This window comes from Myotis nattereri, assembly GCF_964212035.1.
Source record: "Myotis nattereri genome assembly, chromosome: 3".
NCBI lineage: Eukaryota > Metazoa > Chordata > Mammalia > Chiroptera > Vespertilionidae > Myotis > Myotis nattereri.
Genome location: NC_138077.1, coordinates 159,832,673 through 159,856,684, shown reverse-complemented (window position 1 = coordinate 159,856,684; position 24,012 = coordinate 159,832,673). Strand labels below are relative to the sequence as shown.

Here is a 24,012-nt window from a genome sequence, read left to right as displayed (position 1 = left end):
GCAATTTAACAATTAAAGTTCCTAGTACTTTTTTTTAACGTATAGTACTGCGTAAAACATTTTCTAAAAGCGCCAGGAACTTGAAGACGAAGACTATTCGAATGACCAAAATACAATGTAACTGCAATGCTTTATGGGTTCGTGCAATTATATAGTTTTTCGTAGATTGACCTGCACGGTTTCCACCAATGAGATCGCTTCATTCAATGTGAACAAGACAGTGTGTTGACATCTAAGGTCCATAACAGATGGCGCGTGAAAAACGAGAAAACTCGTGAGCAGTTCTTAACAGATGGCGTGCGAAACATGAGAAAGCTCGTGTGCAGTGCGAAAGGTGTTAATGAATACTTATTATCTATCCTATATAATAAAAGGTTAATATGCAAATCAACCAAACGGTGGAACAACCAGTTGCTATGACACTCACTGACCACTAGGGGGCAGAGACTCAATGCAGGAGCTGCCCCTTGGTGGTCAGTGCACTCCCAAAGGGGGAGCGCCGCTCAGCCAGAAGCTGGGCTCATGTCTAGTGAGCACAGTGGCAGTGGCAGGAGCCTCTCCCACCTCTGTGGCAGCACTAAAGATGTCCATCCCTAGGGAGTGGGCCTAAGCCTGCAGTCGGACGTCCTCCAAGAGTTCCAGACTGCGAGAGGACATGGGCCGGGCTGAGGGACGCCCCTCTCACCCCGAGTGCACAACTTCCATGCACCAGTCCTCTAGTCCAGAGGTCCTCAAACTAAGGCCCACGGGTCACATGCAAATACAAATATTGTGTTTGTTCCCGTTTTGTTTTTTTACTTCAAAATAAGATAGGGACAGTGAACTGGCCCCCTGTTTAAAAAAGTTTGAGGACCCTGCTCTAGTCTACATATATATAAAAGGCTAAGTGACCATCCGACCAGTAGCTATGATGTGCAATGGCCACCATGGGGCAGATGCTCTGATCGGTAGCTATGACACGTACTGACCACCAGGGGGCAGACACTCAGTGCAGGAGCTGCCAAAGTGACTTGGCAGTGGTGGTTCTCGAGGGGACACACCCTGGAATCAGAGAAGAGGGAGCCCGATTCCAGAGTGCATCACCCAAGAACCACCCTCTCGCAATCCAGGACACCTCGGGGGATGTCGGAGAGCCAGTTTCGACTCAATCCCCGCAGGCCAGGCCAAGGGACCCCACGTGCTGGAAGGACCCCATTCACTCTGCATACGCCCATCAAACCACAGTGCCGCCCAAGGTGCGGCCGGCCGGGGAGGTACTGCAGGACATTGGCCCCAGGGCATGTCCAGCCCATCTCACCCAGACCTGCCCCACCGGCCACCTTCTAATTAATTTCCTTTCAATGTGCACAAATCCATGCACCAGGGCACTAGTCATATCTAAAGGAAAAGCTTTTATTTCTCTGTGGGGCGTGGCTACAGTGTTTTGGCCAGGTTCAAGCCTCGGACTAATGAAAGGACAGGGTCCTCTCATTGCCACGTGCAAGTCCCAGCTGGAGGGCGGGGCCCTCCCAGCACAATCATAGCCAACGGCTGTGGTTGTAAGCTTGAACATATGGTCCAAACACGTGGCCCCACGTGCCTTGTGCTAGAGTTCAGGTGCATGTAGTTGAGTGGGGTTGGAACTCACGAGAATGCTGTAAACAATTTGATCACGCCCCTACTTTAACTCGTGGCAGCTGCTATAAAATAAAGACACGGCTTGTGGGCGCTGGCACTGTCTCCTCATCAGGGAGCAGCGTCACACCAAGACCCAGCTTTCATTCCCTTGTCAGTCTTTTCTCAATCCTTTCACCCCCCTACTCAAGATCACCTTTGGCTGTAACATTTCTCCATTCAGATTTAGATATCTGGTAACTTACAGGAGACACAGCCTCCAAACCAGAAAGCAAGCGCCCTCCCCCGCCCCCCCTCCAAAGAGTCCTGGCCAGTTGCTGAATGGTTAGAGCATTGGCCCTGGGATTGAAGGTTAGGGATTCCTGTTCAAGGGTATGTACCTAGGCAGCAGGTCTTGATCCCCAGCCCCAATTATCTCCCTCGTGGGGGCAATCTGGCTACAGGATTACACAACTGTTAAGGGCTGTTAGAAAACACTGGCTTAATTTACCTCAGCTGAAATTCAGAGGGAGCGCAAAGCAACAGGATTCCACCTCTGTTAAGGGCAGTTAGAAAACACTCTGGCTTAATTTACCTCAGCTGAAATTCAGAGCGAGGGCAAAGCAACGCCCTGAAGGCAGGACCAGTCAAGAGATTGGACGCCACTCAGTCTGACTCTCCCACCCACTGTTAAAGGGATGGATCTCATGATGTCGAAGGCCCACCCAGATGTGATGTAACTTGCTATAATTCGAGTATATAATAAACAGCTTTCAGAGCTGGCTCTCTCTGTGCCTGTCCCTCCATCAGAGGGCAGGTTCTCTCTGTCCCTCAAGTCAGAGGGCAGACACCACACCCAGCCCAAGCTTTTAATCTAATTTTATGTCTGTCTTTCAGTATTCTTAATTCCAGAAGCGCCTCCTAACTTGCACAAACCAGTTCACGTCTCCCCCTCCATGCGGGACTCGGAGAAGAGACCACAGCCCCAGTGCGCCCGCCATACACAACTATTTCCAGTGAGTTGAAAAAGTACACCAAGCATAGTTCTTCCTAGTAATCTCTAACTTTAATACACCTAACCACACGCTAAACTCCACCCCCATGTATTTTTTGGAAATTATCCAAATCCTCTCTTTGAAGTCAAGCTTTCACTGTAGTTTTTATTCCCTAGTTTGTACATGCCAGTTATTCTTCACAGTCATACTAACAAAATGTTCTTTGCAATGAACATGAATGTATTTCATTCAATAAAAAGAACAGATTACTTATTTATAATGCTGCTTCTCTAAAAGACAAAAACAGATAATCCTGATGACAATTACAGTGTATAAACTAGGGCTAAAGCATTTTGAAAACCGAGTACCCAAGATCTGCTCCATGAGAGTTCTCAACGTAGAAAGCCGAAAGTCCATGGAGTAAGTTCTTATTGGATGAGTTAACTACTTGTAGTTCAGACTATGAATTAGAAGCTCTAATCCCATTTCTACCAGCAATTTATCATGATTATTTAAATAAACAACCTAAAAGCCTTAATCATGAGTTAGGAAATGTAAACTACACAATGCACCTATGTTGTCTACTTCTGAGTTGTTATGTCAAATACGAAAATGTTTTATAAATTACAAAGCACAATACAAATGTAAAATTATTTTATCCAGGATGACTCCTTTAGTGCTTTGTAAGCAAAATCCATGCCTAGTCCTCGAGTTTTCTGGCTCCTTGAAAGAATTCACTTTAACAAACATAGTCTCACAAGTCTGATGAGGACTTTCTCTATAGACTTCTGAAATTGATGAAGATATCAAATGATTCATCTTAAGCCTGGTTCACCAAAAAAACATAATTATTTAGTACATTAACATTTTCAGAGGACCAAACTTGAAACTACAATTCTTGTATATATTCTTTAATATGGCTTGAAAATAAGATCTTACCTGAAATCTACATGAATACTCTCAGATAAGCACTCTTACTCTTATACTTCCATTATGTAGAAATTTAAAAATTGGTATAAACATTAGCAATGTTATCAATGAGTTAACCTTTTGCAAGACCTCAAGAATCTAGAAACCCTAAAGCTTTTTCACCCTCTATCTGGTTCATGAAAGGTTACAACATCATTAAATGAAGCTTTCCAAGGCCCTTCAAATATGTATTTTTAAAAATATTCTTGTATAATGTGAATTCAGAGGCAACAGAGCAAATCACATTTTCATCTGAAAATTTCTTTTCCAGTGAGCATTTTCTGAATTGGAAGAAAATTCTCTGGATGTTAAAAACCAGGGCCTATAAACTCTTCCACACCTGCTCTCCCTAGAGTCAGAACTTCAAACTTAAGAGATCAGTTTCAGTTCTTCTGATTCAAAAATCAGCAAGAACGTCAATTCCCAAACAGAAAGGGCAATCCACAGTCAGTCTGGCTATTTAGGCCCAGAAGGGAGTCACTAGGTATTATCTACCACTATAAGAGATTTCATCAACTTTGAGATCAAAGCGTTTGAGATAAAGTATATTTATTTTGATTCCCCATCCCTTAATCTTTGAGAAAGCACATCTGGTAAAACAATCCACAGCTGAACTCTTGCCAGAGAAAAAGATACTCATTAGTCCCTTGCTCACAGAGGAGTTTTCCATTTGGAAAAACAAATATATACAAGCACACTGTAGATTTATGTCCTGGAGAAGAGAAGAAACAGGGTACAAGTACCGAAAACATTTGCAGATTAATTTCACTGGCCTATGGCCTAATTATCATGAATCCGGTCTAAGGATAAGACTCTATACACAGTATCTTTTCAATCATTTACAAGTGTTTAGATGACCCTATATGTGATATCCTTACAAACAAGATGGATAAAACTTAGCTAAATGCTAGAAGGTTTCTGATTAAATAATCCATGTTAATTTAGAAGAGAGTTGCAACTGGAATAAAGAAGAGCTCTCTCCTGCTGGCTCCAGACAAAGAATTATGCCATGCTCATTGTTTTCTATTCATAACATATACATATTTTTTTAAACTGGCTACCAGGAAGTACTCATTCACTAGTGGTAGAGATATTTCTGTGTAGGCTGGGCAATACCCATTTCCTAGTTTCAAAAGGCAATTATGTGCAGAAATTTTCCAGCATGAGAAGAAGAAAAATACTTAATGGGAATATGTACATCTGTGTGTACAGAACAGCAATCCATCTACCCAACTTGTCTTTTTTCCCCCTTTACCTCAAGGGCCTTTTAACATTTTTAAACTGCCAGAAATATATTTGAGATTTAAAAGCACTTAAACAGGTAATATAATGCTATTTTTAACAATGACAATTTGGGTTAAAAAGAGCCAACATTATATCCAACCATCTCTTGGCTCTAGACAAAAAGCATAGAAATAGAGCTTTACTGAAACAGATTACATCTGACATAATCAAACACCTTCTCCCAATTTACCTTAAATTATCTCTAACCAAAATATTAATCAAGATGCTCCCTCTTCTCCTTTCTCGTAATTTGTTTTCTTTGCAGGGGAGGGAGTTAAAAGTGAAATGTCAAAAGGTACTTTTTCAAAAGATTTGGAACAAGGCAAAAAAGCAAGAAGTGATTTCCTTTTGCCCAAAGTCACCCAATGAGGCATTAATTTGAGAACACTGTCCTAATAAAGCAACTGCTATGAAAATTCAAAGGACTTTGTATATCCTAAGGAACTCACGAAACTGTAATGCTGTCATTCTCAAGATTTAGGAAATGGATCATCATTTTTTTAACAACTGTTGGATAGGAACATCATCCTTCAGAATCATCATGAAGGGAGATCTTACCAAAAAGTAACATTAATGAATTCATGGGAAAATATGTTTCACCATCAATAACCAGCTAAGCCTTAAGAGAGTATCTCTTTTGCCAAAGGAACAATAAAAAGGAAAGAATAGAAATAACAGATTATTATTTTGTAAAAATGCACATTTCTTGAGTTTTGGTATTTCCTCAAGACACATGCTCTGCTTTCTTGCACTTGTAGTTGAACAACTCTACTTTTATGAGCTGTTTTTCTTTCTCAAATTGGACTTCAAACATTTCAAATATATGACAATGCTAAAGCATTCCACAAAATAATGAATAAAATGCTCAGATACAATGTTTCTATTAAACCCAATATTACGATATTACTTACAGAAAAAAATTTCAGAAGGGAGATCTATGCTAAAAGGACACCAAATTACCATATACAAATATGAATTATTTGTAATGCATGGCAAAAAGATTACTATGTTCCACAACCAAGATTTAATACTTTGGTCTGTTACATACCATGATCTGGCAACTGTCATAACAAAAAACATTACGATTCCTCATATCAGTATTTTTACGTAGCTTATATAATCTGATTGTGATATTAATTCAAAAGCCTACACTGTAAAAGTAAAGATGATTAACATATATGTCTTTTACTATTGCTGATCTAAGATAAACACTATTAATAGTTCCTTTCAGGATTATTAGCTCCAATTCTTCAAAGGAAATTTAAGAAAACTGTGATAAATTTGGACTCTGAATTCTTTATTTTAAAAAGTACCTTCATCACAAAAGTTAAGAACTAATATTATTTTAAGATACAGTCTCCCCTTATAACTTAGAATTAGGAAAAAGCAATCTCAAATGCTCTATGTCAATTATTGAGCAGATTCTTTTCCCATTTTATAAATTAAGTCAAATGACATAAAACTTATTAAAAACAAAAACATCATCAACCAAGTTTCTACATGTCACTTCTAATTGAGACATGTTGAAATACCAAAACTAGAAAACCATATTGCCATTGAGAAAATAAAAGTTGAGTTTTAAAGTCTTTCTTGTTTTGGCAGATTTTTTTTTAATGAGATGAGAAAATTATGTTAAACTTAAAACTTCAGCTAAAGCATAAGTTTTTAGCTGTAATAAAAATGCTAAGAATAGACATTTACGAATACTGAAAACTTGGGGAATAATAAACAAAGCAGAATTCATGGTTACCATATTTACACATACTCTTTGTTGTGTTTCAGTGCCACATGATCTGATTCAAAGTAATAAACATCAGGATCATCATCTTCCTCTTCTGTAATGTGCGGATTGGCACTCTCTTTGGCAGATGGCAAATTTCCACTATTGAGTCTTGCCTCCGAGGGTGGCTTACTTTGTCCTTCACTCCCATAATTTTCAGAGTCACAACATATCCTTTTATCATTCTGAGAAACTTCATCAGGATTTGTGGGAGACTCACTTATATTATTATCACTAACAGTTACATTTGTTTCATTGGGACTCAGATTATTCTCCTCCAATTGTCCATTTTCTCTGCAAGGAGAACTGTTTTTCGTGGGACTACTTCTGGTAGGGGCCGCCCTTCGTGGTGAAGTTCTCAGAGTATATCGATGTTCTTGAGGTTCTGATAAAGACATCGTTTGAGCTGACACACCGTCTAGAATAGAAGATGGTTCCAGTTCTCCGGAGTCTGGCATACTCTCAAGTCTTGTATCCAGGGCGTTGTTGGTATTTTCATTACACTGCTCTTTTGAGGCACTGCTATCTCCCACCACATCTACTTCCTCCTCAGAATCCCTTAAAGACTGAATTTCAGGAAATGGGCCTGTAGCTGGCTCAGTCGTCAGCTGATTAACATGCTCCACGGGCAGGCAGGCAGTTACTCTTTTGTGGTCCTCCAACTTGACCTGCACTTCTGAATTCGTGCAAGGCACGTTATGGTCTATATAACTGTCCTCCTTCCTACTGTCAAGAAACGCTGAAGTGTGGGTGTCCGAATCCCCATTTTCAGCTACTGATTTTTCCTGCAACGGGTAGGAACCAGTGCTGTTTTGTTTAGTGTTCCCATCAGGCTGACAGTCATCAGAGTTTACACCAGCTGAATCACTGTCATCCACACCATTGACAGCCAAATAGCCTGTGATTTCTTCAACTACTGCAGAATTAAGTGGCCCCTCCTCACTGACATTCACCTTTTTAATTTCCCTTTTCTCACAATCATCCAGTATAAGACATCGACAAGCTCGTTTAGTCCCTTGAAAATCTGCATCATTGTCCACTACTGTACTTCTCTGTTCTGCTGACTCCTTGTCTGATTTTACAGGTGAATCTTCTTCTGAACTGTTTGGTGCTTCAGATCTAAGACAACGCTTAATTCTTTTTAAAACTGGTGAAACAGGTTCCGTTTGCCTTTTCTCACAATTTTCTACAGACTGCCTTTCTATATTATCTTTTTCTGAAGAAAGTCTTCTTTTCCTAGGGCTTACCCATGACTCTCGAGTACTTTGCTGTTTTAAATCAGTAGTTCTCCCACTATTATTTCCCTTCTGAATTTGCACAGGCTCTGGTCTCTTCTTTGGTGATCTTGATCGTACTTGAGAATGAGAAGAGATTTCTTCAGGGTGAGCAATGCTACGATTTCTTAAAGTTCTACCACAAAAAGATTCATCCAAGCCGTTTAACCCCACTGTTGATCTTGTAACACGAGTAGATCGGGAAGCAGCCATACTATGGCAAGTCCCTACAATACGGTCATCATGATCCACTCATTGGGAAACCTTCAAAAATGTAAACAAAATAATGAGAAAAAGGTAATAGTTAATATACCTAAAACAAAGGTATAAAGCCACAATTTTTAATCCAAGTATTGCCAATATTAACAATTTACTTGACATAATTTATTTTATTAACATTTCCAAAAAATGCTATTAATAATAAATAACCATTCATTATATGGCAGTTAATATGTTCCAGGAATCATTCTATATGCTCTATATACATTAACTCACTTAAATCTCATAACAACTAGAACAGGTGCTATTATCATCCCTACTTTACAAATGAAGGGATTGAGCCACACACATTTTAATTTATCATCCAAAGCCACCCAACTAAGTGGCAGGGCAGGGCTCTAGAGAAGAAGCTCTTAACCTGCCTCACTGTGTATCTGCCTTTCAGGCTTGGGCACAAAGGGCCCAGAAAGACCTCCCTCAAAGACAGGATTTCATCTTGGTTATTAAAATAATAACCTTGAATTTATGTAGAAGCTACCAAAAAACTATCCCAATCATTTATGTTTTCTCAAAATATTTCTGGGGGTAAAAAGGTAGAAACTGCTCTTTTTAATTCACTCTTACTACAAGGAGTTTCAGGTCATATCCTTTGATAACAAACTATATGGCATCCAAAAATTTTTGATTGCAGTAGAATGTTTTTGTAAAGCAGACTGATAGAAATCACAATCTTAGCTTGCAGTTGGCTAAGGGCAAAACATAGAAAAGCCAAGCCTCCCTAGTTCCTAGAAGTAGAGCCATAATTAGCAAGTGAAACAAAGTATTCTAAAGAGGATTAGAAGACAAAGGAAAGAAGCCCCTGAAGCAAATACTGAAGAAATCAGGAGTGTACTTATAACCCCATCTTTTCCTTCTTTGAACTCATATATATGTGAGTATGCCAGTTTTAAAGCGTATTGGGGAGATGAGCATTTTCTGGTGTGAATGCTTGGTATTCCTAAAATAAATATGTAAAGAAAATTGAAAAAACTTTGAGGGATTTAGTAGTTATTTCCCAAAGGCTCTCTCATGGAGCAGAATAAAGAAGCTGTTAACATTTTAAGTCTCCATTCTTCTGCTCCTCTGTTTAGCTTTCATAAGATACTTTGCCACTTCACTGTCTAATTTCTAACTGGGGTGCAGGATAGACAGAAAAAGAAGTAAAAAATGGCTGTGGTACAAAGTTTCTCAGCATCCCTCTCCCCTCTCCCTCTTCCTTTCTGCCATCCTTCAGCCTTCCTCTAACCCCCCAAATGCCATTCTACCCCTACCACCGCAAATCAAATATACAATTTGTTCTTTGTCTCAATTGGAGGTATGTAACAGGAAAGGTTATGAAGGACCATAGAATACACAGTAACTTGTTATCACAAACAGAAAGAGAAACATTAAAAGCAACTGTCTTACTGTTCCTGCCTGTTGGCAAATGAACTGAGTGAGAAAGTACCCATTAACATATTGAATGTAAGTTGGCTGAATGTAGTTTTGTTTCAGAGTATGGCATACTTTTAAATTTCTAATTAAATTTTAAAAATTTTACAACAATCATAAAACCAGTTCTGGGATTAAAGCATGAAAATTTGTTATAGAGAATTTCATAGCAATCACATGAATAAGTGTGGGATGCCAATCAGAACTTAGAAATACATTCCTCACAGTAAACTTTCACTGTTTTGGGATTCATTAGAGGAACCTGACATGTAATTCTCTTTTGTTAAAATCATATTAACAATTTTTATTCACATATAATAAACACTGTATGACCCATAAATATCCACTTTTAATTGCAAAAAATTTTAATTCTGAATGTTTCAAAAAAGCACAAACTAAAAAATTTAATATAATTTATTTTTCTCATATACCCAAACTTGGACCTCTCAATCTTAAAAGGTGACTGATTTTTAAATATTAAATACCTATATAAATATGCAAAGAAAACAAATGAATTATAAAATCAAATGCAAATATCATTGATGCAAATTTGATTATATTCATGATTTATGGCTCAAATATAATATTGGAAATAGTAACACTTAACAAACACACACAAAAAAAACTGGTAATCTTTACTTTTTAAAATGTGATGCCAAGTAAGGGCATATAAATCACAAATGATTCCAATGAACATTCCTAGCCCTTCTTTCTATGTTAATCTGAGTAAGAGCAAAATCCCTGCATTGTCCTTATTAATAAAATAAGCATATTAGTAGTAGTAGTACCCAGAAGTACTATAAATATATATATATATAATTATAAAACACCACAGGTTAGGGCAGTGATGGCGAACCTATGACACGTGTGTCAGAGGTGACACGTGAACTCATTTTTTGGTTGATTTTTCTTTGTTAAATGGCATTTAAATATATAAAATAAATATCAAAAATATAAATCTTTGTTTTACTATGGTTGCAAATATCAAAAAATTTCTATATGTGACACGGCACCAGAGTTAAGTTAGGGTTTTTCAAAATGCTGACACGCCGAGCTCAAAAGGTTCTCCATCACTGGGTTAGGGCCTATTTTATTTCCCCACCATCTAGTGATCAAAACACTGATTAATAGAAAAGATTAAACCTTTTTGTTTCTTTTACTAAAAATGTTTTTATTCCATTCAATAATTACAATGAAGTCCGAGTTTTACAGTTCTCAAATCCTGTGCTATTGGGCCATATTTAAAGTGAAACTGGTTTTATAACAAAGACCTTTTGGTATCTCAAATTTTTGCAATTCAAAGTGTAGCCTGAGGACCAGCATCATGGGCATCTCCTGCAAGCTTATTAAAAATGCGTAATATCAGGCCCTGCCCCAGACTTACCAATTAATCAGATTCCCAAGTAATTTATATATCTCTGAGGGTTTGAGAAGCAGTGCCTCAAGACTACTACATCCAGACAGTATTATATTAAAATGACAGTGTCATCAAGTTTCAAACTAAATTAGACTTATTTATAATATATCCTCTGATTCCTTATTTGACACCAATAATAAAAAAAATTTATAAAGCCATAATCTCTTTGGCAAAGGAAGCACCAAATAGAGGATTGTAAAAATCTCTTGCCTGAAATTAACATAAACTGCTTAAAATTCTGAGGACTAGAGTTAAATGATAACTTTAATATTTTTATTTTATTTATTTATTTTTAAAGATTTTTTAAACATTTATTTTTAGAGAGAGAGGAAGAGAGAAGAAGAGTGAGAGAAGCATCAATGTGAGAGCAAAACATCGATTGGCTGTCTCCTGCACGTATCTCACTGGGGATTAAGCCCAAAACCCAGGCATGTCCCCTGACCGGGAATTGAACCCGTGATCTTTGAATGTATAGGACAATACCCAATGAGCCACACTGGCCAGTGCAAGTTAAATGATGTTATAATATTCTTCTCTCTCATGATCTTTCTTCTGTTATACCTTTTCTCTTTACCTTTTCTACTTTGGACAGGCATTCATAAAGGCATACACTTTCTGTAGTTACCTGATAAACTGAGTACAAAATTCAGTGACGAGAAAGGGACAAAAGAAAGTCCTGATTCTCTCAACCAAATCTCAACATGATTTTGCCATGGTTAGCAAAGTATTATAGACTAAAGCAATTGTTTCCTTCATTTTAGCTGCATAATACAGTTACTGAAGAAATTCAGAGAATTTCTTTGGAGCACAAAATTGTATTTCTGACAAAATTTAAGCTGCTAAAGGAACAGAAAGAAACTCAGTTATAAAACAGTATCTCAGAAAAGACTCTTGCTAGGTAATGAAATAGGAGGCACGAGATGAAATCCTTAGCAAACACTCTACTGGAACTGAAAATTCAATCACTTTAGTTTTAGAATTAAAGGAAACTGTTAGTTAACATATTCATCTGAGCAAAACCCAATCTAGCAACTAGAACAAAGTTTTCCCTATATGTTATCCACCACTAATGAATATGATGACACTTACTGGAATACAGAGAAAAGAATAATGAATCATTAGAACTAAATCGACTCCCTTCCTCTCTTTTGTACCATCATAAAGTTTTCAACCTATTGGAGGGGCTTATCTGAGAAGGGCAGCTATCAACCAAATTTCAGCCTCTCCTTTCATATTAAGCCCTAAATCCTACCCCAAATTCCACATATCTCACTCATTTATTTTCTGTTGGAACTACTCTTCCCCCAATTTGAATATACTTTTATCTAAAATTTAATAGGGTTCTAAAACAGTATTAGCTATGTTTCAGATCATAAATTTCTAGCCCCTGTGAACACCTCAGAAGTACATCAATAAGAACTGAAAGGAATAATAAAGATTAAACTAAAATGGTCCACCTAATGCAACACTACTCCAGCTATCACCTTTACTTAAGAAAAAGAAACCTCAAGATGATATTTCAAAGACACTGCCTGTAACTTTTTGTTCCTACTATAATTATCAAAGTAGAACAGTTCATTTTGGGGATTGAGGGACCGGTAATCAATTCTCCATTAATAACAATGTTCTAGCTGATATTTATTACAATAATATTTAGTTTTCTGAATGAATAATGTTTAAGAAACTGGTCATGATACCAGGTAGACAAACCAAAGTGAAAAGCAAAAAAGAGCAACTGAAAAATGTAATGAATATGGTTATTTTTCTTTCTGTCTAGAACAGCGATTTTCAGACAGACAGTTCTTAGGGGGGAAGAGGGGTTAAGGGGGTAGAGAGAGTGAGAAAAAAAAAAGAACGAACTCATGGAGAGGGACAATTGTGCGGTGATTGCAGGAGGGAGGGATGGATGAAGGTGGAACAGGGAGTGTGGGGATAAATGGTGATGAAAAAATAAAATAAAGGAATTTTTAAAACACTCAAACCTGACTATTTACTTAGGGTTACTGACCTCTTTTCTCTTAGATTGTCAGACTAAAAAATGAAAACAGCCAACAGGACAATAGCTGTTCATTATAGATGAATCAAAATTACACCTATTTTTTTGTCAGCCTGCAAAAAAAAATAGGTTTTGGTATGCCGCAGAATTTTAGTAATTAGTTTATGTGTGCCATGGGGTGAAAAGGGTTAAAAATCGCTGGTTTAGAACATAAGAATGAACTGTTTAATAATAGTTCAGACTATCCTTGTCACACAATTCTTTTAAGACACATTTCTTCAGCCAAGCAATTACCACTATTTCTATCAGGTTAAAAGTATCTGTAAGGTTAAAAGTAGGAGAGTGAAACCTGGGAACCACTTATGCAATTCAACTTATTCTTAATATTCACCTCCCTGAAGCTTGGTAACTCTGTTATGGATTGCCTTGCATAAAAGATCTCCTCTTTCCCATTAAGAGAAACAGATATATGACTGATAGATGACGGATGGATAGAGCTGAATGAATACCCACTTAAAGTGACAACAGGGAACAAAGAGAAGTAAAGAAATTTCATAATGCCCTTGAATCAAAAGTACGTAGGGTGTCAAATATGCTCTAGAGATTGCAATGTATTAGTCACTTCATTTATGCTCCTGTTGGAAAAAGAGTGAGAAAATATTTCATCCCCATCCCATTCCCTATAGCTCCACATTCCTATCAACTGTATAATTTTCCATGCAGACTATAGACAAATAAGCTCCCCCCTCAAAAAAAAAAAAAAAAATCAATCTGTAGATATCTTCACTACTGCAAAACTAAATAACTTACCTGTACAACCAAAGATCTATCATTGTGGAAATATTATCTCTTTTCCTTATATCCTGAAGGAGTTGGAGCTATGATCTAGAATAGAGCTTAAGCATCAGGATTTCAGACTCTCAGCTTCAGCCATGGAGAATACTAGAACCTCCTAAATTCCTTTCTTCAAAATAAAATAATGAAAAAAATTAAAGAAGCAAATTAACTTATGCTAATAGATATACTCCTTCTACAATAAGAGGAAATAGCAAGTAACAGAATATCTGTTCACAGTAATATTGTTGGTACTTCTTGGTGACTTTGTAGCCTCAGAGATACTAAGAAACTGGAAAAGATCTTTAGGAACCAACAACAACAACAGAAAAGCTTAACATATACTAAATCCTTGCAACAACTCAATATTAGTTTGAGTCAAATTTTGACTCAGTTCTTTTTCTAGAGTCTCAGGCAGTATTTTTTGGAGATGACCCAAAGACTGCCCATGATACAAGTCCTCATACAGAATCTATAAACTCTTATTCTAAAAGCCTTTCCCAAATTTTAGCCTTCATGTACAAAACTGGGAATTGAACAAGAAAAATAATTTAGGTTATGCACACCAACTAATCAACCAAGTCTTCTATATCTACATGATAACCTTGATAATTATTAAAGTGCTACAAGACTATTATAAAGGGAAATTTCTACTATTTTGGCATATGGATTTTCAACAAGGACAAAACCAATAAGGATTTTCTGGTTTTAGTACCCAGTTGGCCAGATATTTTAATTACCTTAATTAAATTCCATTTCTTGATCAGTTTGGATAATTACAGTTTCATTTTATTATAATGTATTATGATATCTTTTTCAGAGAATCTGACTAAAATGAATTATTATGAACGTCCATTTGGAAACAAGGAGAAAGACCAGGAAAAAGACTAGTGATGTTTATGATGGAAATTGTCCCTTTATTATAAACATAAAACTAAACATTCTAAAAGTGCCACTATTTTCGGTAAAGGTTTACTTTTTTAAACTAATGCAATTTATCAAGCTTTGTAAACCAGAGTTACTGCTTAGTAAAATTAGATAATGTTTTAGTCGGCTAGGAAGTGAACAGGGTTGATATCTAATATCAGTAGACACAACCTCTCCCAAATATGCCTTGTAAATTATTGAAAAGTAAAAGGTAGGAAAATTAACTAAGTAAAATAACTTAATACTACATTTAAATAAAATGTTTTAAATTAACATGAGGAAGGTTAACAGTGAAGTTAACAGTAAAAACATGGTCCTATAAAAAGTAACCCTTAACATAAAAATTCACTCTTCTTAAAGCAAAGATTCCAACTGCCAACTCCTTTGTACTCAAACCCTGAAAACTTTTCACAAACGTGGCAAAACATTACATTCTATAGTGCATGGTGGTGATGGCAATCATAAGAGACAAAGAGGATCCACAATATAAGATGTGTCTAGAGTATACACTGATACACCAAATCTAGCATTCTATCAAGTTCTAGTCAACCAGGTTACTACCTTTTTGTATAGGATTTGCTATAGGAACATCATCCATTGTATTTACCAGGCAAAGACATCTGCAACTGTTATTTCCACAGAAGAACTGATACTTACAGCTGAGTTCTACAAGTATTAAAAAAGGATCGTGCAGATGTGTTTCTAAACAGTCTCATACAATGAAAAACAAACTTTAGTCAATTACTTCTACTAATACTACGGCCTGCTTAGCCTTAATTAAGATTACATTTTTCTTACCTTTTTGAAAGTGTTTCGCCTAGTATATGATTCCCAAGCGTCTGCATTTATCTGTCATCACTGTTAATGTCCATGTTACATTTAGACTTCAGGTATTAATTATTTATATGGTTGTACTAGCAAAACTTGATATCTGTGAAGGGAAACCACAATATAGTCACTATGGATGTGTTACTGTTTACAGATTTGGGGATATAAGCACACAGCACAATGCATTTTCTAATAAATTACAAAAAATAATTCCTTATATTTAGCTACAAAATGTGTTATATTCAATGATAGATGATTTGCTAATAAAGGTCTTACAAATGCTTCTCAGAGTACCAACATAAAATACTTCAAAATTTAACTTGAAATTAAAATTCTTACAAATTTGAAAGCTCCTTAGATTCCTTTTGACTACCAACATAAATATACATCATTTTCCAGAAGTCTGTAACTTCCCAAACATTACTAGAAAAGTATTAATTTTGTGTTTTATAATAATATTAGGGAAAAAACTTATAATGCTTATTAATGAAGTAAAAAGGATCCCTTAAATGTGACTTTAATACTGTCAATGCCTTTTAAAGTAATATTTTTGCTTTGGTTAGATTATTCCTCTGTGACGAATTTGTCAACATTATTTTGAAAGTAAATAGAAAATAAATATGACCAAATAAATTAAGAAGTAAACCAAGATGTAACTGTACAAAAAAAAATTCTTTAAAAGTAAGCTTCTTAAAAACACAGACTTGATTCTAGATCACAAGTCTGAAAAACACATTGATGTGCTTAGAATGAAGAAAAGCATTATAAACTTATACATATATAACAAAGAGAGAAACCTATGAATGGCATTCTGGAATGATTCACCATGGTGTGCCATTCCAAAATTCTGTCTAATAAAAACAAAAAGTAAAAATCTACCAAGAAAATTCAGATAGCCTTAGGCTGTTTTGTGGATAAAATGTGCTACTGGAGTTGTCAACCTGCCAAAGTTTTCATTAACAATAGAGTAGAAACCAATATAATCCTATATAATAAAAGCCTAATATGCTTGCTAAGTGTCTGGTTGACCAGTTGTCCGTTCAACCATTCAAAGTGTCATATGCTAATGATACGCTAAGGCCACTCAACCGCTCGCTATGATGTGCACTGACCACCAGGGGGCAGACAGTCGACTGGTCAACCAGTTGCTATGATGTGCACTGACCACCAGGGGGGCAGATGCTCTGACCGGTAGGTTAGCTTGCTGCTGGGGTCTGGCCAATCAGGACTGAGGGAGATGGGCTGGACACCCCCTGGGGCCCTCCCACGGTCCCTCCCCAGCCCTGATTGTGCACCGGTGGGGTCCCTCAGCCTGGCCTGTGCCCTCTCGCAATCCGGGACCTCTTGGGGGATGTCAGAGAGCCAGTTCTGGCCTGATCCCACAGGCCAGGCTGAGGGACCCCCCACTAGTGCATGAATTCGTGCACCGGGCCTCTAGTATGTCAAATATAGCAGGCTTTTTTTAAATCAGAGGAAAAAAACAGTAGAGAGTGATTAAGAAACACTGACATCTAATCCTCAAACATTTAAAACAATTCTCTATTTACTTTTTTCAAATGTTAAAAAAAGACTAAATAATACTATAAAAAATTAACAGAGTTTTAAGTATTCCTAAATTTGAAAGTTGCTATAAATTTTCTTTTAACAAGCAAGGAAGTTAAACTAGTCAAAACTCTTATATTCCCTACATTGTACTCTTCATTTCATTCACTCCACATTTCAAATGTAAGCATTCTGCACAAATGCCATATGCTTTCTGCAGCAAATAAACTACTTTGAATTGTGAGAACCTACAACAATATTTATTTGAAATATTTAACTATGGTATTACTTCCCAAGTTTTAAAAAAATTAACTATTTTGTGTTTTAAAAAGCATACAAAATGGGAAGCGAACCATTTATATCCAATTCCTAAGGCCTATTATTTATTCCTTGCCACAGAGCTTTGCTTGTTACCATGTACTAATAAAATTCATTGACTATTCAAGAATTCCAAAAACAAATCCAAAAACCAATCTTGACTGAAAAGAATTACTTTTCCTACAGTTTGCAAGCTAAACAAGTACTACTGTGTCAAATAGATTACAGGACCTCAGATTCATGGCACATATGAAATTACTTTAAAAGACTACAGAAAATCTCACTAGAAAATATTATCAGTTCTAGTGATATAGTAGTTGTAAGCCACACAATTTACTATAAAAATAAAACTGAAGTCTTAGTTAAATGCAACCTAAATTATAAAACACTGAAATTGTATTTAGTTTAATAAGACCTTAGAAAATAACTCAAAAGATTATACTGTACACTCATATTTGGTGCCCAATTCTTCAGTTGTTATAAGTGAAAATATCAAATATGTGTATTACATTATGTCTTTGAACAAGAGAGGGATATTCAAAGTCAGTTGTAAAAAGTATTTAGGATATTAGTCAAAGACAGAAACATTCTTCCCAGTTAAGCTTATCACAGTTACTTCCTACAGAGAGCTAAAACAAATACTTTTTCTTTTAAGGAACTAGAAAAAAATTTTTTACTAAGGCAAGAGGACACAAGCAATATAAAAATCAAAAACATATCTGGCATTAATTGGCTTTTTTTCCCTTTTGTCAAATGGAGGTGGGATTTGACTTGCACATTTTCTAAGGCTCCAATCTGCTCATGAAACCCTTACACAAGGGGAAGGTGTGGGGGAGAGATTCCTTACGCAACCCATTGGGAGAATTTCTATAAGGACAGAAGTAACTGCTCTGTGCTGCCTACTTCCTTCTCTTTTGCTTCACGTGTCCTACGACATAGTCATTGCACTCAATGGTGAAGAACACTTGACTTGGGGTGGTGAACACACAATACAAAATACAGATGATTTATTTATGTATTATAGGATTGTGCACCTGAAACCTATATAATTTTATTAGCCAATGTCAGACCAATAAATGCACTAAGAAACTTAAAAAAAAAAAAAAAAGAACCTTTACAACTTAAAAAAAAAATCTAATTTAAAAACAGGCAACAGGCTTGAATAGATATTTCTGTCAAGATGTACAAATAGCCCCCAAAAAAGCACATGAAAAGATGCTCAACATTATTAGCTATCAAGGAAATACAAATTAAAACCACAAAGAGATACCAATTCATACTCAGAAGGATGAATACAATAAAAAGATAAGCAATAATAAGTGTTGGCAAGGATATGAAAAAAGTCGTATCTTCATACATTGCAAGTGGAAATATAAAACAGTGTAGCTGCTATGGAAAAGTTTGGCAGTTCCTCAATAAGTGAAACATAGAATTACCATATGATCCAGGAATACCACTCCTAGATCTATACAGGCATACCTCATCTTATTGTGTATCTCTTTATTGTGCTTCACAAATGTTGCATTTTTATAAATTAAAGGCAAGACGCTCCACCAGCAAAAAGATTATGACTTGCTTTATGTGATACTTACTAATAAAGTAAGTGGTCTGGAACCAAACCCACAATATATCTCCCAGATATGCCTGTACCCAAGAAAAAGGAAATGCATTCACATGGAAACTTGTTCACAAATATTCATAGCAATATTATTCATAATAGGCAAAATGTGGAAACCCATATGTCTATAAACTGCTGAATGGATAAACAAAATGTGATTTATAGTGGAATATTATTCAGCCATAAAAAGATGTTGATACAGGCTACAACATGGATGAGCCTTAAAAACATTATGCTAAGTTAAAGTAGCTACTCACAGCCCTGACCAGTTTGGCTCAGTGGATAGAGCGTCAGCCTGTGGACTGAAAGGTCCCGGGTTCGATTCCGGTCAGGGGCATGTGCCTTGGTTGCGAGCACATCCCCACTAGGAGGTGTGCAGGAAGCAGCTGATCGATGTTTCTCTCTCGTATGTGTTTCTAACTCTCTGTCCCTCTCTGTAAGAAATCAATAAAAAATAAATACATAAAAAAAAAGTAGCTACTCACAAAAGGTCACATGATTCCATATATATGAAATGTCCAGAACAACCACATTCATAGAGACAAAAAAATAGATTAGTGGTTGAAGAGATAAAAGCGGGAAGAGGACAGAAATTGATTGCTAATAGGTATGGGGTTTCTTTTCAGAGTGATAAAAGTATTCTGCAATTAAATACTGTTGATGGTTGCACAATATTGTGAACATATGACAAAAAGTGATTTTATTATATCTCAATGTTTTATATTACATCTCAATTTTAAAAGGTAAGAGAATATAAGTCACTTCAAATCAATAAATCAAATAATTTAGATGAAAGGACAAATATTCCTTGAAAGATCACTAACTCCAAAGCTCACTCAAGAAGAAATGGATACATAAAATATCACTACAGAAATTAAAATTATAGTTAAAAACTTACTAACAAATAAAAATCCAGGCCCAGGGAACTTCACTGGTGAATTCCAACTATACTAAGTATTATACATTTACCAATCTACTGAAACTTTTCCAGAATAGTGAAGAGGAATACTTCTCAACCATTCCAGCATTACTCTGATACCAACACCTGACAAAGACATCACAAGAAAACAAAACAGGGATTAAAAATGGCAGAAGAGTAAGTGGGTGCTGCACAGACATGCTCCCAGGAACAAACTGGAATTACAACTAAAATACAGAAAAAGTTCCTGAATAATCAACGAAAAACTCGCAGGAGAGAACCCTGATACCAAAGGACTGAAAGTGGAGACTGCATAGAGATTGGTAGGAGAGGCGGAAGCACAAAAGGGCTGGGCAGGAGCCTATAGACAGCAACTGAAGACCCAGAGAGATATCTCAGCTGTGGTGGGTTTCCACTGAGAACTCTGGGATCTAACCCCAAAGCTGGGCTCCCCAGCAGAGAACACCAAACTGAGGAGGGTACCCACATAACATCTAACTATTAAAAGCAGCAGGGTTCTGTCTGGGAGTAACAGCCGAAAATTCAGGCATCCTATTAAATAGCCAACACACAAAATTCCCTATGAAGCCACCCACCTTGTGCTCCCGCAGAGGGAGGATGAAGTAGACTGGAGCTGTGAGAGCAGAAGCCAGGACAGGGGACACCGGGGATAGAGCTCAGAAAGCAGACACCCCAAGTATCCTGAGCTCATTCATTCCCTCCTGCAGCAGAGGACATCTTTCCCACATAGACATTTGCCTTGCCTGGGGGAAAGACAGTTGACACACCCTACTGGAAAACACCTTGCCCTGAGGCCACTTAAAATAACGATTAGCCTCCAGGCAGAAGCAACTGCCCTACTCTGTTAGAAAAAACTCTTACCATGACTGAGGACGACTGCCTGGGGGGCAATTCAAGTCGGAATCCTATCCATCTCTAGGCAGAGACAGTCTCTGGAGGCTTTGAGTCTTTGACTGCTCTAATTAGTCAGAAACAGCATTAAACACTGTCCTGCACTAGAGATTGAGAGGTGTAGAGGATCTACATAATATATAGCCACAAACCCAAAAAGCCAAAATGAGGAGACAAAAAAAAAAAAAAACCCCAAATGAAACTAGAGAATCTCCAATAGAAGAGATAAATGAAGCAGAGATAAGAAATTTATCTGAAACAAGAGTTCAGAGTAATGATGGTAAATATGCTCAACAGCATGAAAAAGACATACAGTGGGGCCTTGACTTACGAGTGTCCCAACTAACGAGTTTTTTGAGATACCAGCTGTCTCTCCGCCGATTTTTTGCATTGAGTTGACAGAGTAATTTGAGTTGACAGAGTAATTTGAGTTAACAAGCCCCTTAACAAGCTCCTTAACGAGCATGGTCTCGGAACGAATTAAACTCATAAGTCACGGCCCCACTGTAGTAACTATGAAAAAAAGAAAAGTCTGAGATAAAGAATGACATAATACACATAAAGAAAACATTGGAAAGAACACACAGCAGATTAGGGGAAGCTGAGGATCAAATAAGTGAATCAGAAGACAAAGTTGAAAATATCAATCAGAGAATGAAAAGGAAAAAACAATTAAAAAGACAGCTTAAGAGAGTTGTGGAACAACATGAAAAGTAATATTAGAATAGCAGGTGTGCTAGAAGAGGCAGAAAGGAAGAAAGGAACTGAGAAGTGTTTGAAGAAATAATGGCAGAAAACTTCCCTAACCTGGTAAAGGAAAAAGTTATACCACTTCAGGAGTCACAGAGAACCCCAAGCAAGAAGAACCCAAAGAGGCCCATGCCCAGACACATAATTAAAACGCCGAAAATTAAAGACAGAGAGAGAATCTTAAAGGCAGTAAGAGAAAAGAAAACTGTTATCTACAAAGCAGTCCCCATAAGGCTGACACCTGATTTTTCATCAGAAACTCTACAAGCCAGAAAGACATGGCATGAAGTACTTAAGGTAATGGAAAGCAAGGATCTGAGACCAAGATTACTATATCCAGGAAAGCTATTATTCAAAATAGATGGTCAAATAAAGAGCTTCCCAGACAAAAACAGTCTAAAGGAGTACATCACCACCAAGCCAGCATTACAAAGAAATGCTAAAGGAACTGCTGTAATAATAAGAAACAGAGAAAGAAACCTAGCGATATATAGTTAAAATGGCAATAAATAAGTACCTATTAGTTCATCCTAAATGTAAATGGATCAAATGCTCCAATCAAAAGGCCTAGGGTAGCTAAATGGATACAAAAGCATGACCCAACTATATGTTGTCTACAAGAGACCCACCTCAAAACAAAACACAGAGAAGATGAGAGTGCAGAGATGGAAAAAAAAATTTCCATGCAAATGGAAAAGAAAAAAAATCTGGAGTAGCAATACTCATATACGACAAAACAGACTTTATTTATTTATTTATTTATTTATTTATTTATTTATTTATTTATTTTACAGGGAGGAAGGGAGAGGGATAGAGAGTTAGAAACATAGATGAGAGAGAAACATCGATCAGCTGCCTCCTGCACATCGATCAGCTGCCTCCTGCACATCCCCTACTGGGGATGTGCCCGCAACCAAGGTACATGGCCTTGACCGGAATCGAACCTGGGACCCTTGAGTCCGCAGGCTGACGCTCTATCCACTGAACCAAACCAGTTAGGGCCCCGACAAAACAGACTTTAAAATGAAGGCCATCACAAGAGACAACAAAGGTCACTACATAATACTAAAGGTATCTATCCAACAAGAGGATTTAACACTGGTAAACATATATGCACCCAATAGAGCAGCACCTAAATATGTAAGAAAATTTCTAGAGGACTTTAACGGAGAGATCGACAACAATACAGTCATAGTAGGGGTCTTTAACACCTCTCTGATTTCACTGGATAGATCTTCCAGTCAAAAAAATTAACAGACAAACAGAAACTCTAAAGGACACACTGGATCACATGCATTTATTTGACATTTATAGAACACTAGAGGCCTGGTGCATGAAATTCATACACGGGGGGGGTGGGGTTGGGGGGTGGGGGGGGAGCGTCCCTCAACCCGGCCTGCACCCTCTCCAATCTGGAACACCTCGGGAAATGTCTGACTGCCGGTTTAGGCCCCTGCGGGATCGGGCCTAAACTGGCAGTCGGACATCCCTCTCGCAATCTGGGAACTCTGGCTCATAATCAATCACCTGCCTGCCTTCCTGATCACCCCTAACCACTCTGCCTGCCAACCTGATGCCCCTAACTGTTCCCATTCCTGCCTGACCGCCCCTAACCTCTCTGCCTGCCTGGTCACCCCTAACTGCACCCCCTTCCGACCTGGTTGCCCCTAACTGCCACCCTGCCGGCCTGGTCGCCCCTAACCGGCCCCCACCTGCCGGCCTGGTCGACCCTAACTGCCCTCCCCTGGTGACCTGATCGCCCTTAATGGCCCTCCCCTGCCGGCCTGGTAACCCCTAACTGCCCTCCCCTGCCAGCCTGATCCCTCTAACTGCTCTCCCCTGCCAGCCTGATCACCCCTAACTGCATCAGCCTGGACCCCGCCACCATGACTTTGTCCGGAAGGACGTCCTGAATGAGGTCCAGAAGATGTCTGTCTAATTAGCATATTACCATTTTATTAGTATAGAAGATTTCACCACAACACAGCAGAATATACATTCTTCTCAAGTGCACATAGATCATTCACAAACATAGACCACATGTTAGGATACAAAACAAGTCTCTACAAGTTCAAGAAAATTTAAATCATAACAAGCATTTTCTCAGATCACAGTGGAATGAAATTAGAAATCAACTCCAGCCCTAACCGGTTTGGCTCAGTGGATAGAGCATCGGCCTGCGGACTGAAGGGTCCCAGGTTCAATTCCGGTCAAGGGCATGTACCTTGGTTGCGGGCATATCCCCAGTGGGGAGTGTGCAAGAGGCAGCTGATCGATGTTTCTCTCTCATTGATGTTTCTAACTCTCTATCCCTCTCCCTTCCTCTCTGTAAAAAATCAATAAAATATATATTTTTTTAAAAATAAA

General features: G+C 37.6%; 1 protein-coding gene across 1 annotated transcript in view; it reads right to left on the bottom strand.

Annotated features, from left to right (window-relative positions):
• ZZZ3 (zinc finger ZZ-type containing 3) overlaps positions 1 to 24,012 on the bottom strand; it is a 116,114-nt gene that overhangs the window by 57,868 nt on the left and 34,234 nt on the right. The window contains exons 4-6 of the mRNA XM_081088443.1: positions 15,557 to 15,689; positions 13,808 to 13,961; positions 6,607 to 8,159 (exon numbers count right to left, since the gene is read on the bottom strand). Of these exons, the coding sequence (XP_080944569.1) occupies positions 6,607 to 8,108 (1,502 nt within the window). The 5' untranslated portion in view covers positions 8,109 to 8,159; positions 13,808 to 13,961; positions 15,557 to 15,689. The remainder of the gene's footprint in view (positions 1 to 6,606; positions 8,160 to 13,807; positions 13,962 to 15,556; positions 15,690 to 24,012) is intronic.